The sequence below is a fragment of the Otolemur garnettii genome, unplaced genomic scaffold (genome assembly GCF_000181295.1).
Source record: "Otolemur garnettii isolate 467f Iridium unplaced genomic scaffold, OtoGar3 scaffold00029, whole genome shotgun sequence".
Classification (NCBI taxonomy): Eukaryota; Metazoa; Chordata; class Mammalia; order Primates; family Galagidae; genus Otolemur; species Otolemur garnettii.
The window spans coordinates 18,373,596-18,385,092 of record NW_003852424.1 but is presented as its reverse complement, the minus strand read 5'-3'; the positions used below and the strand labels follow the sequence as shown (position 1 = coordinate 18,385,092).

Below are 11,497 nucleotides of genomic sequence, written 5' to 3'. Positions count from 1 at the left end.
AGGCTTCTCAGATTCTTTTCTGACCAAACTCAGGCGATTTGGTGCGGGACATTTTAATATTTTCCCCCTTTTGTGAGGTGGAACAAACACAACTTGGGTGCAGCGCAGCGGCTCAGAGGCTGCCAGGCAGGCGGGCGACCAGAGCACCAATCAGCGCGCGCCTGCGCTCTATATATACGGCGGCCCTGCCCAAGCGCCGCTCCATCGGCGTTTTGCCACTTGTACCCGAGTTGTTGATCTTCAATATGTCGGAGACTGCTCCTGCCGCTCCTGCTGCCGCACCCTCGGTGGAAAAGGCTCCGGTAAAGAAGAAGGCGACCAAAAAGCCTGCCGGGGCGCGCCGCAAGGCGTCCGGCCCGCCGGTATCAGAGCTCATCACCAAGGCAGTGGCCGCTTCCAAAGAGCGCAGCGGTGTGTCTTTGGCTGCGCTCAAGAAGGCCTTGGCGGCTGTTGGCTATGACGTGGAGAAGAACAACAGTCGTATCAAGCTTGGTCTCAAGAGTCTAGTAAGCAAAGGTACTCTGGTGCAAACCAAGGGCACTGGCGCTTCTGGCTCTTTCAAACTCAACAAGAAGGCGGCTGCTGGGGAAGCTAAACCTAAAGCAAAGAAGGCGGGCGCAGCCAAGCCCAAGAAACCCGCTGGGGCAGCCAAGAAGCCCAAGAAAGCTACTGGAGCTGCCACCCCGAAAAAGAGTGCCAAGAAGACTCCAAAGAAGGCAAAGAAGCCAGCGGCAGCTGCTGTGACCAAGAAAGTCGCCAAGAGTCCGAAGAAGGCTAAGGTTGCCAAGCCCAAGAAGGCAGCGAAGAGTGCAGCTAAGACCGTGAAGCCCAAGGCTGCCAAACCCAAGGTTGTCAAGCCTAAGAAGGCGGCACCCAAGAAGAAGTAGGCTGAACGTCTGCTTCTAAAACCCAAAAGGCTCTTTTCAGAGCCACCACTGACCTCAAAAAGAGCTCAACATGTATCTGCTAGAGGTACAAATGTACGGGAGTAAGGATTACAGTTTATACTGTAATCAGGCGGGAGGAAATAGCTGGAGGGAGGTTACATAAGGCGTTAACCCACCCCTAGGAGATATCCCGTGCTTGGCTATTACGTACTCTGCGTATCCTGGTCAGCTGTTCGGAGTCGTTTTCCGCTGGCTGCTGTACCTTGGATAGCCGCCAGTACCGCCCCGGGCCTGTGAACTGCAAAGAAGTACAAAACAAGCTCTAAGTCCTAAAGGGTATTCTATTGGACTAGAAAGTAATTTAAAAGTCCCGCCCTGCTCTCCGATTGGCTCACTTTTCCAGCAGAGGACCTTATCTCTAAATTTATTTCGGTGGTGGTGTTTATTCTCCTATGCTTTGGCTTCAGTGGAGCTTAAAGTTTGGCCTTTTCCGCCTGAAAAGAAATGGATCTAATATTGGGATAGTTGGTATTTTATCCTCAGTTGACGTGGGAGTGTTGGTAACGTTCAGCCCTGGGTCAGTGGGTGCAGGTGTCTTTGTTCATTTCTTTGCCGGTAATTCCCGATAGCTTTGGCAACAAAGCATCGCTTGTTAAAAGCAGCTACAGCAGCTGCACCAACTCTCCCTTCCTCCCAGGACAATGGTGGACCAGTATATTTTTCTTTCTCGTTATCCTGCACTCCGAAAAGAAGCGATGGATTTGAGCGCATCAAAAGCACAACTTTCAGCCAGCCATTTTGTCTTCCCATGACAGGTACAGATCTTCTTTTTGGACCGACATCAACGTGTAAAATCAAAGTTGATGTCGAAATGTTTACACGCGAAAAGCAAAGTATTGAGTCTATTAAATACTGAATATATGTATGGATGGGAAGCCATGTTTCTAATAAAAGCCTTTAGTTTTTACTAAAAGTATTCCCTGAATTCTTTAACATCCACGGTGTTTCCTACTGGATACCAAAATGTCAGCGTCCTCTTTCTTTGTTTTTGTTTGTTTTTCCTTCTGGAGGACACAGATTTTGCTAAGACCCAAAATTTCAGCGACTGGGGTTTCCGGAGACCTGCAGCTCGGTTCTATCATTTTCACAATGAATACAGTGAGAGTAAATTCCCCATTAGTGGTAGTGACCACGGGTTTTATCCACAGGAAGGAAGGCAAGCAGAGAGGGAGGGAAGAAGGGAAATTTTCTCACGGGTTGAATCATTTTGTTAATTTTACGTTTAAGTGATTAAGCTTCCTTGTGTTTTTGGTGTAAAGTTTTAACATACCTATTCATTTTTCCTCCCAAGACTATGAACTCTCATTTCTGCTTTTTCCTCTCGCCTCAATTTGGATCCCACCTCCTCCTCCTCCACCCCACATCACAGGTAAAACAACAACAACAACGCCTTCAACACCCAATTAGTAGTTTCATTGGAATTGTGTTAAACTTACAAATTGACTTCGGGGAAATGCTGAGACAGAGCCTCACTTTGTGGCCTTCAGTAGAGAGCTGTGGTGTCACAGCTCACAGCAATCCCAAACTCTTGGGCGTAAGGGATTCTCTTGCTTCAGCTTCCCAAGTAGTTGGGATTACAAGCGCTGGCCACAGAGTACGGCTATTTTGTTGTTGATGTTGCAGTTGTCATTGTTTAGCTGGCCCCGGCTGGGTTCACCGCCTTTGGGGGTGTATGTGGCTGAGGCCCTACCCACTGAACTACGGGCCCTGCCCCTGAGTTTTCTTATGTTTAAGTATTTTGGCATACAAAAAGTTTCAAATTTCTTCTAAATATATATAATTAGCATTTCTTCTTATCTTTATTCCCAAAGATTTTCTTTTTTGTAGCTGTTGGAAATTACAACCTATGTATTTTAGGTTTCTTGAGGGCCACCATCTCATAAAGTACACTCTAAAGCTACTCCGTTATAGCAGATATATACATGAGTGAATTAACAATTCATAAAATAGTACTGTCTCAGCCAAGTAAAAGAAGCACAAATGCAAGCCATACGTGTAATTTTGAACCTTCTGGAAGGTACATAAATAAGGAAAAAAGAAACAGATGAAATCAATTTTAATAATGCACTTTATTTACCCAACTATATCCAAAATATTACTATTCAAAATAAAATCAATGTAAAAATATTTGGTAGATATTCTATATTCCTGTTTTTTTCCTTCATACACATACTAAGTACTTACAATCTTATATGTATCTTACACTTACAGTACATCTCAATTACAGCAGCTCATTTCAAGTACCACATGTGGCTCATGGAGATGATACCTATTGGGACAGTAAAAATCTGGAATGCTCTTTGGTGTCACCCTGGTCTACTCTGATCTCAAATTGTGATTCAATGCTAATGTTTCCTTAGCATGGTAGATTGATCCAGAAGTCACTGGGACAATTTGAACTAATCAAAAATTTTCTGTTCAGAAGCTATAATTGAGTTATGGAAGCTGAAGTCCTGATATCAGGGGGTGGAGGTTGCCTTCATGGACACCACATAGAAGAAACCAAAAGATCTCGTGGGCAGAAAGGGTAGAATGAAAAAAAGGTGCAAAGAAAAGTGGAGCTAAGAGATGTACAGACCTCCACTATCCAGCTTCCTGACATCCCTTTAGTTCCTTGTTCTTTGGGCCCTCTGAACTTTTGCCCAAGACCACCCCACTCACCTCAGGTTCCATCAAATTGCAGCAACTCGGATTGTACAAATACAGCCACTTGAAAGTTCACTTCACATTAACTTCAAAGTTAATGCTTTCAAGTCTACCCATTTACTTGATTTTTACATCACCTCCAAGAGTTAGGTAAGAGAAGAATTAATCCAAGAGAAGAGAGCTGATTTTCTAATTTTCTTTCAAGGCCCTTACGGGTCTCAATTTATTGGACTTATATACTTACCATTAATCTTGACATGGAATGTCACCTGTAAACCTATTTCCAATACATAAGAGATGTTCATTACTTTGAAATGAAATATATTGCTCAAGATTACAGACAGTTATAATGAAACCTGTAAAAATCTCCAGTGTTACTTTGCCTTTAGATCTAGTCTTTAATATGTTTCCTCAGTTTCATCCACCTTCTTTAGTTTTGTTGCATTCCCTCACAATTGTTCATATAGTTGACTGGCTTAGGTCTAAATGAGCAATTTATTTGAACCTAAAAATTGGCTATTTTAAGAAAAAAAAATTTCTGTCTCAGTTTTATTCATGGTAGTTTATAAAACTGTCAGATGGAAAACTTTGTTCTCTACTGTCTTAGGTTTACTAACTGAAGTCTTGCGAATTTAAATAACAAAGAACAAATTAATAAGATAAAAAATACATTTTATTATAACCGCAGAGCTCACACACACACACAAAAAAGGTGAATCTTAACAAGTAAACTCTCAGATTTATATACCATTCTAGCAAAGGAAAGGGTTTTGAGTTTCATGGGATGGTAAATTGTGGGGAAGTGTCTACGAAATATATGAGCAAATCTAATGGAGTTATTTTAGTAAGGTTTCCTTTTTCAGACTCATTTCAGTGCCAACTCACTATCTCTAGTGAGAATTGCTGTCTTCTTCCCAGTATAGGAGGCAAAGACATTTTAACAAGGGAAATTTACACCACCCTCAAAAAGGGGAAATGTATGTAGTACACCCTACCTTACATATGTTGATTCTCAATTGCCTTTAGCAGAAAATAATTCTTATAGCAAAGTGACACATTTTGGGTTAAAATCTAGGTTTCTTCAAGACGTATATTTTGGCTCAGCGCCTATGGCTCAAGTGGCTAAGGTGCCAGCCACATACACCTGAGCTGGCAAGTTTGAATCCAGCCAGGCCTGCCAAACAACAATGACAGCTGCAACCAAAAAAAAAAAAAAAATAGCTGGGTGTTTTGGTGGGCACTTGTACTCCCAGCTACTTGGGAGGCTGAGGCAAGAGAATCACTTAAGCCCAGGAGTTGGAGGTTGCTATGAGCTGTGTGACACCACAACACTCTACCCAGGGCGACAGCTTGAGGCTCTGTCTCAAAAAAAAAAAAAAAAAAGTATATTTTGTTTGAATTATTAATATTATTTTCAATTTTTATTTAGTTTTATAAAATCATATTGACAAACAGAAATACTATATTCAAATAATTCCCTCAAACACTACTGATTAGTGATAGGATCAAAACCTGCTCAAATAGGGCAGAAAAAACGAATGGGATGCCTAAAAGAATCCCATACCCTCCCCCATCGGATGTACCACCTGAGAAAGTTGGATGGGTTAGCCCCCTACCCTACCCCACCAGATGTCCCACCTGGGAAAGGTAAATGGGCCAACCCCCACTGTTACAACACATGTCCAACCCAGGAAAGGGAATGTCCCGACCCCAACCTTCTTGACCTTTAAATACCACCACCACCACCACCACCCCTGTTTGCCATTACCCACATGTGGATTTCTTCCAGTTGGAAATCCTAGCCCACCTATACCCAGGTGGAATAAAGCCATTTTAATTGCACAAACCAGGCCTCTATTTTCCTTTTGTCTTGCACCTTGGAATAATCTTTCATCTTTGGCTCTGTAACCTTTCACTTAGCAAAAAATGTCAATGATATTACATAAAGAGCTGGCTGATAATTCGACCATAAAAATTTATAAAATTGTTCATGTATGATAGAAGTGTGAATGATACAGGAGTCAAAGACTAGTCATAATGTAGCATTCCAAACTTTCTCACACAGTATTTTCATGGCTAAAAATTTAAATATCCTATTACTTCCCCTAGGCAAAGCTCTAAGGAGTTCATCTGTGTAAACCTGAGAGAGAAGTAAAAGGTGGCTTGTGGTTAAAATCCATGCCAAGGTTGAACAAGCCCAGTGCAAGACAGGGTTACATCATTAGAGGATTTCTGAAGGAAACAGGAATTTAAGGCACAGTGGCAACAACTTTGAGAGCCAACATTTCTTGAGCACTTATTTACAACATGCTAAGCATTGTTTCTAATGACTATATTTATTATCAAACACATTTTTGTCACCATATCTTGAGGTAGGTGCCATTATTTCTATTTTAGAGATAAAGAACTGAGGCTTGGTGACATTAAGGATGTAGGTGGTTGATTGCTAATCTGTGAGTCTATATAATTATCCTCCATATACTAGTGTTAGTCTTTGCAAATATAAGTACCACATATGTAATTTCAAAGTTTCTAGTAGCCACATTTTAAAAAATTAAAAAGGAAATAAGTGAAATCTATTTTAATATTTTTAACCCTGAAAAATCAGATACTGCTTCCACAAGTAATCTAATATAAAAACATTTAGTTTTTAATTTTTATTTTTGGTACTAAGTCTTTGATATCTACTTCATATTTTACACTTAAAGTACATATCAATTTGGACTGGCCACATTCCAAGATAGCCAGATATGGCTAGCAGTTACTATAGGGATCACAGTGAAACCTGACCTTTCCCCTTTTCTGGTTTGCTAAAAGATCAACTCACAACTATGATAGATTAATAAGAGAAAGGTTTATTTCCAAATACCATGTGTATAGGAGGAACCACAAGAATGATTTCCAAAGTCTCAGAGATGGTCAGTGTCTTTTAAAGATGCCTTTTAGAAATGAGGGAAGACTTAAAGTAGTAAGTAATTGCTAGGGGGAACAGTGCAGAGGGGTGGAAACAGATTGATTTGCAAATTAACCTAAGAGACCAGTATCAGTGCTTCTAATTGGAGCTAGGTCTATTAGCATGTGATAAGGAGGCCAGCAGCCTTTTCTGATTCTAAACCAGGTTACTCAGGTTTTATAGAGAGGTCAGTGCTTTTTGATCAATAATGGCCTTTTAATTTAAAATACTCTTTTTCAGATTGTATATAGAACCAGCACACTATACCCCATGACTGCATTAATGTACACAGCTATGGCTTGGCGCCTGTGGCTCAAGCGGCTAAGGTGCCAGCCACATACACCTAAGGTGGCGGGTTCGAATCCCCAGCCCAGGCCCGCCAAACAACAATGATGGTTGCAACCAAAAAATGGCCAGGCGTTGTGGCAGGCGCCTGTAGTCCCAGCTACTTGGGATGCTGAGGCAGGAGACTCGCTTGAGCCCAGGAGTTGGAGGTTGCTGTGAGCGTGATGCCATAGCACTCTACCCAGGGGGATAGCTTGAGGCTCCGTCTCAAAAAACAAAAAAAATGTCCACAGCTATGATTTAATAAAAAAATAAATAAATAAAATATTCTTTGCAAGGAATCATATTTTGGGGTGAAATTTCCTTAGCTCCTTCACTACCTTCTTGAGCAGTACAGCTCTTATACTGTGGGAAGACACACAAGCAAATACTTGCTCTAGAACAGAATCCAAATATTTCTAAGGAAACAATTTTTCTGACCTAGTCTGAAGCCTACAGAGCATCCCTAAGACTTGATATTTCATTGGCTTCACATCAGGCCCCTGACCAGAGGGAGTTTAACAGAACTTAGCCCATGCCAAATTACTACAACACTCTCCTAACCACCTAAGGCAGCCTAATTTCTGAAACAGTTAACTTTGAGGGGGAAACAATATCTGATAGTCTATTTTGGGGTAATCTTATCGATCAGATTTTAAGAGTGTGGATTTGGTGTGAGACTGCCTGCCTGGCTATATCATTTGCTACTAGTAAGAATTTGGCCAATTTACTAAAATTCCTTTGGCTGAAGTCCATCATCTATAAAATGGAGACTCAGGATTTGTCTTACAGTATTCTAGTAAGAATCATATGTAACAATTCAGACCAATCATGGAATACCATGGATGATAGCTACTAGGCTGACTCCTCTACTGAATCCATTGTTTTATTCTTCCTTCCTTCCATGAGGATCTCTCAAAGAAGGTGGTATTCAGTACAGGAGATATAAAACCTTGCAAAGTTGTCCCGGGAATTCACCTTGGCATCAAAAGTGCTCAAATAGTCTTCTCCCCCGCTCTCTCTCCTCCTCACTCTCCTCTTCACTCTCCTCTTCACATCTCCTCTTTTCTTTCCTCTTTGGTGCATCTCTGCAGCCTTCCTTCCCCACCAATAAAGACCTTTCGTACAAAAAAAAAAAGTGCTCAAATTGATGAAAATTGATGGAATATCCTCCTCTCTAAGCTTTCTTCTCTTGTTATCTCTGAGAACACCATCATCCAAAATATCATACAAAGCAGTATTCTGTTTCAGATGCCTGAGAGTTAATCTCAGACCAGTGATTCCCAACTCATACGTGCTCCTTGAGAGATACGTTTGAACAGAATGGTAGGATGAGAGGAAAGTCTATGTATAATCTGGAAAAGCATAGCCAGTGCTCACAGATTTATCTTGAAGCTAATAAGACTCAAATGTCTGTCAGGTCCTTTTCTTCCAAGGCCCTGGGCGGAGCTCTGTGGTATCTCTCTCTCTCTCCCCCTCTTTTAATTTGCCATGTTAAAGTATTTTAAACACAGATGGTTGTTTTATTTCCACTAGATCTTCTTCTATTACAATTCACTATTAATGATATTGGAAAAATGTTGAAGATACTGGGATTTGGGTAAATTTTAGATGTATTTAGGATAGAATTAATAAAGATTTGTATAAGTGTTCACGTGTAGTTCATTCATTGCTAGCCAATCTGATTTAAGAATAGCTTCAAAGAATACTTCCTTCTTTTCTTTCTTTCTTTCTTTCTTTCTTTCTTTCTTTCTTTCTTTCTTTCTTTTTTTTTTTTGAGACAGAGCCTCAAGCTATCCCCTTGGGTAGGGTGCTGTGGCATCACGGCTCACAGCAACCTCCAACTCCTGGGCTCAAGCAAGTCTCCTGCCTCAGCCTCCCAAGGAGCTGGTGATTCTCAACCACAGGTGCCCACCACAATGCCCGGCTATTTTTCGGTTGCAGCTGTCATTGTTGTTTGGCGAGGGGGCCTGGATTCGAACCTGCCACTTTAGGTGTAGGTGGCTGGCACTTTAGCCACTTAAGCCACAGGCACTGAGCCATTCAAACAATATTTCTACTGGGCACTGGAACAACTCACCTGGATTCCTGGAAAAATGAAGGGCTAGATAACATGTGACAACATCCAAATGTCCATAGTATCCACCCAGCACTTAAAGTGGTTGCATATAACAGAAATGTATGGAGCCAGAAGCTAGTCTAAGAATTTTCATACATTTTACAACTTGCAAATAAAGCTTAAAAGGAAACAATCCTAAAGATTTGACATTATCAATGTTTTCAAATTAAAAATCTACATTATGAAGAACATAAATTATGATCAGCCACCCTAGAGGAAATAAAGTATTACAAAAAATAATTTTCATCAGATGCAGAGTATTCAGTCCAAATCCTGTTTTAATGTTCAAGTTAGTACAAGTACTAATTTTTCTGAATTTTGTTATGGCTCGTCATACGCATAAATGCTGGTTATGGCTTTTTATACGCATAAATGCTATTTGACAAACTCAATTGAAAAAAAAATCCTTTATTAAGAGCGTTTTGGGCCTCCATTTCCTATACCTCTAGATATTAAAACGCACTAGAACAGCACTGTACGGAAAGATATCCATTACAGTACCTAACACTTGGAACAGGGACGGTGCAAGAGAGAACTTGATTTTAAGGTTAGTAGTGAATTGGCTTAAACTTAACAAATTTTGGAGGGGAGGGTCAACTTGAGTATATTAATGTCTAAAAATGTAAATACTAATAATTACTCCCAATGCAGCACTCATTACCCTCTGCAACGTAGAAGACTGTGGAACTCTTTTCAGTGAGCCTGTGGGTGGCTCTGAAAAGAGCCTTTTTCAGATAGAACTTAACAAGCTTGATTTATGCCCTTTCACCACGGATGCGACGTGCCAGCTGGATATCTTTAGGCATGATGGTGACTCTCTTGGCGTGGATGGCACACAGGTTGGTGTCCTCAAACAGGCCAACCAGATAGGCCTCACAAGCCTCCTGCAGAGCCATCACCGCTGAACTTTGGAACCGCAGGTCAGTTTTAAAGTCCTGCGCGATCTCACGCACCAGACGCTGAAAGGGCAGTTTGCGAATCAGCAGCTCGGTCGATTTTTGGTAACGACGAATCTCTCGCAGTGCCACAGTACCAGGCCGATAACGGTGAGGCTTTTTCACGCCGCCGGTGGCCGGAGCGCTCTTGCGTGCCGCCTTAGTGGCAAGCTGCTTACGCGGCGCTTTACCACCAGTGGACTTGCGAGCAGTTTGCTTAGTACGAGCCATTTGTACTGGTAAGAGACAAACCAGAACTCTGCTCTCCTCTCAGATTAGACTGTCTTTAAATATAGTTAGAAGCATTCTGATTGGTTCTGTAATATTTCAAAAGTCCCGCGCGATAAAATCATTGGTTTAAGAGTGACACCTAGTAGAGAATCTGATTGGATGAGTTGCTCCATCCGCCCTGCCTCAATCCTTTTTGTAAATCTTGAGAATAAAAATATCCTAAAGTTCTAGTTCATCCCGTCACCAAATAGTGTACGTAATTAAGTATTTAAGGATATAGTGTTAAAAATGTGAACTTATTCAGTACGTCTGAGTGGGACCTGAATTCCGCATTAACACGCCTGTGCTCGCTAGTTATAAATGCTGCCGGACTCCCACGGGAATGCCACAATATTCGCGTTTGTTGGACAATGTGTTTTGCTTAAATTCAGAATTTTAAGTAACTACTTTATTGGCTTGGAGCAACTTTTCTTGCCCTTTCTCCCCCCACGACCCAGCCCAAATGACATACTCGCCTTGCCCTTGTTCTGAAAATGTTTCCTTATGAGAGGATCTGTTTTTTTAGAACTCACAACAGTCAAGGTTTGTTGGTAATGCAAAGACAGGGTTTTTTTTAAAAAAAAAAAAGAAAAAAAGTACCGTAGCGTGACGTTATCAGCTTTCCTTGTGAAAATGTGGCTGGCTCTGAAAAGAGCCTTTTGATACGCAAGGAGTAAGTTTGAGCTATACTTTCTGGCTCACTTTGATTTTACTTGCCCTTGGCTTTATGGTGGCTCTCAGTTTTCTTCGGCAACAGCACCGCCTGAATATTGGGCAGGACACCACCCTGCGCGATAGTAACTTTGCCGAGTAGTTTGTTGAGCTCCTCGTCATTGCGGATAGCTAGCTGCAAGTGGCGAGGAATGATGCGAGTCTTCTTGTTGTCACGGGCAGCGTTGCCTGCCAGTTCCAAGATCTCAGCAGTCAGATACTCTAGCACTGCTGCTAGGTATACTGGCGCGCCGGCCCCAACGCGCTCGGAGTAATTGCCCTTGCGAAGAAGACGGTGAACTCTTCCCACGGGAAACTGCAAGCCGGCTCTGGATGACCGAGTCTTGGCCTTAGCTCGAGTTTTACCTCCCTGTTTCCCACGACCAGACATGGTGATGCAATAGTTACAGCAAAAACTTGGGAAAAGTGAAAGGAAATGTTTTTATAGACCAGGTAGGTCTGCAATAGAAAGCTATCCTATTGGTCGAATGAAGTTTGCTTTTTTGTCCAATAGAAGAAGGTTACGTCACACTTTATTTGCATAAACACCTCCCCTTAGCGAACGAGAATTCTCTCTATCCAATGAGAAACG

General features: G+C 41.7%; 2 protein-coding genes across 2 annotated transcripts; one reads left to right on the top strand and one right to left on the bottom strand.

Moving 5' to 3' along the window:
- Window positions 1-219: 219 nt before the first annotated feature.
- Window positions 220-1,817, top strand: LOC100967187 (histone H1.2). Its single transcript, XM_003788780.3, has one exon. It carries the CDS (start codon window positions 246-248, stop codon window positions 885-887), a length of 642 nt encoding a protein of 213 aa, XP_003788828.1. The 5' UTR covers window positions 220-245; the 3' UTR covers window positions 888-1,817.
- Window positions 1,818-10,903: 9,086 nt separating this feature from the next.
- On the bottom strand, window positions 10,904-11,296 carry LOC100944718 (histone H2A type 1-D-like). The gene has a single exon (XM_003788794.1). It carries the CDS (start codon window positions 11,294-11,296, stop codon window positions 10,904-10,906), a length of 393 nt encoding a protein of 130 aa, XP_003788842.1.
- Window positions 11,297-11,497: the final 201 nt, after the last annotated feature.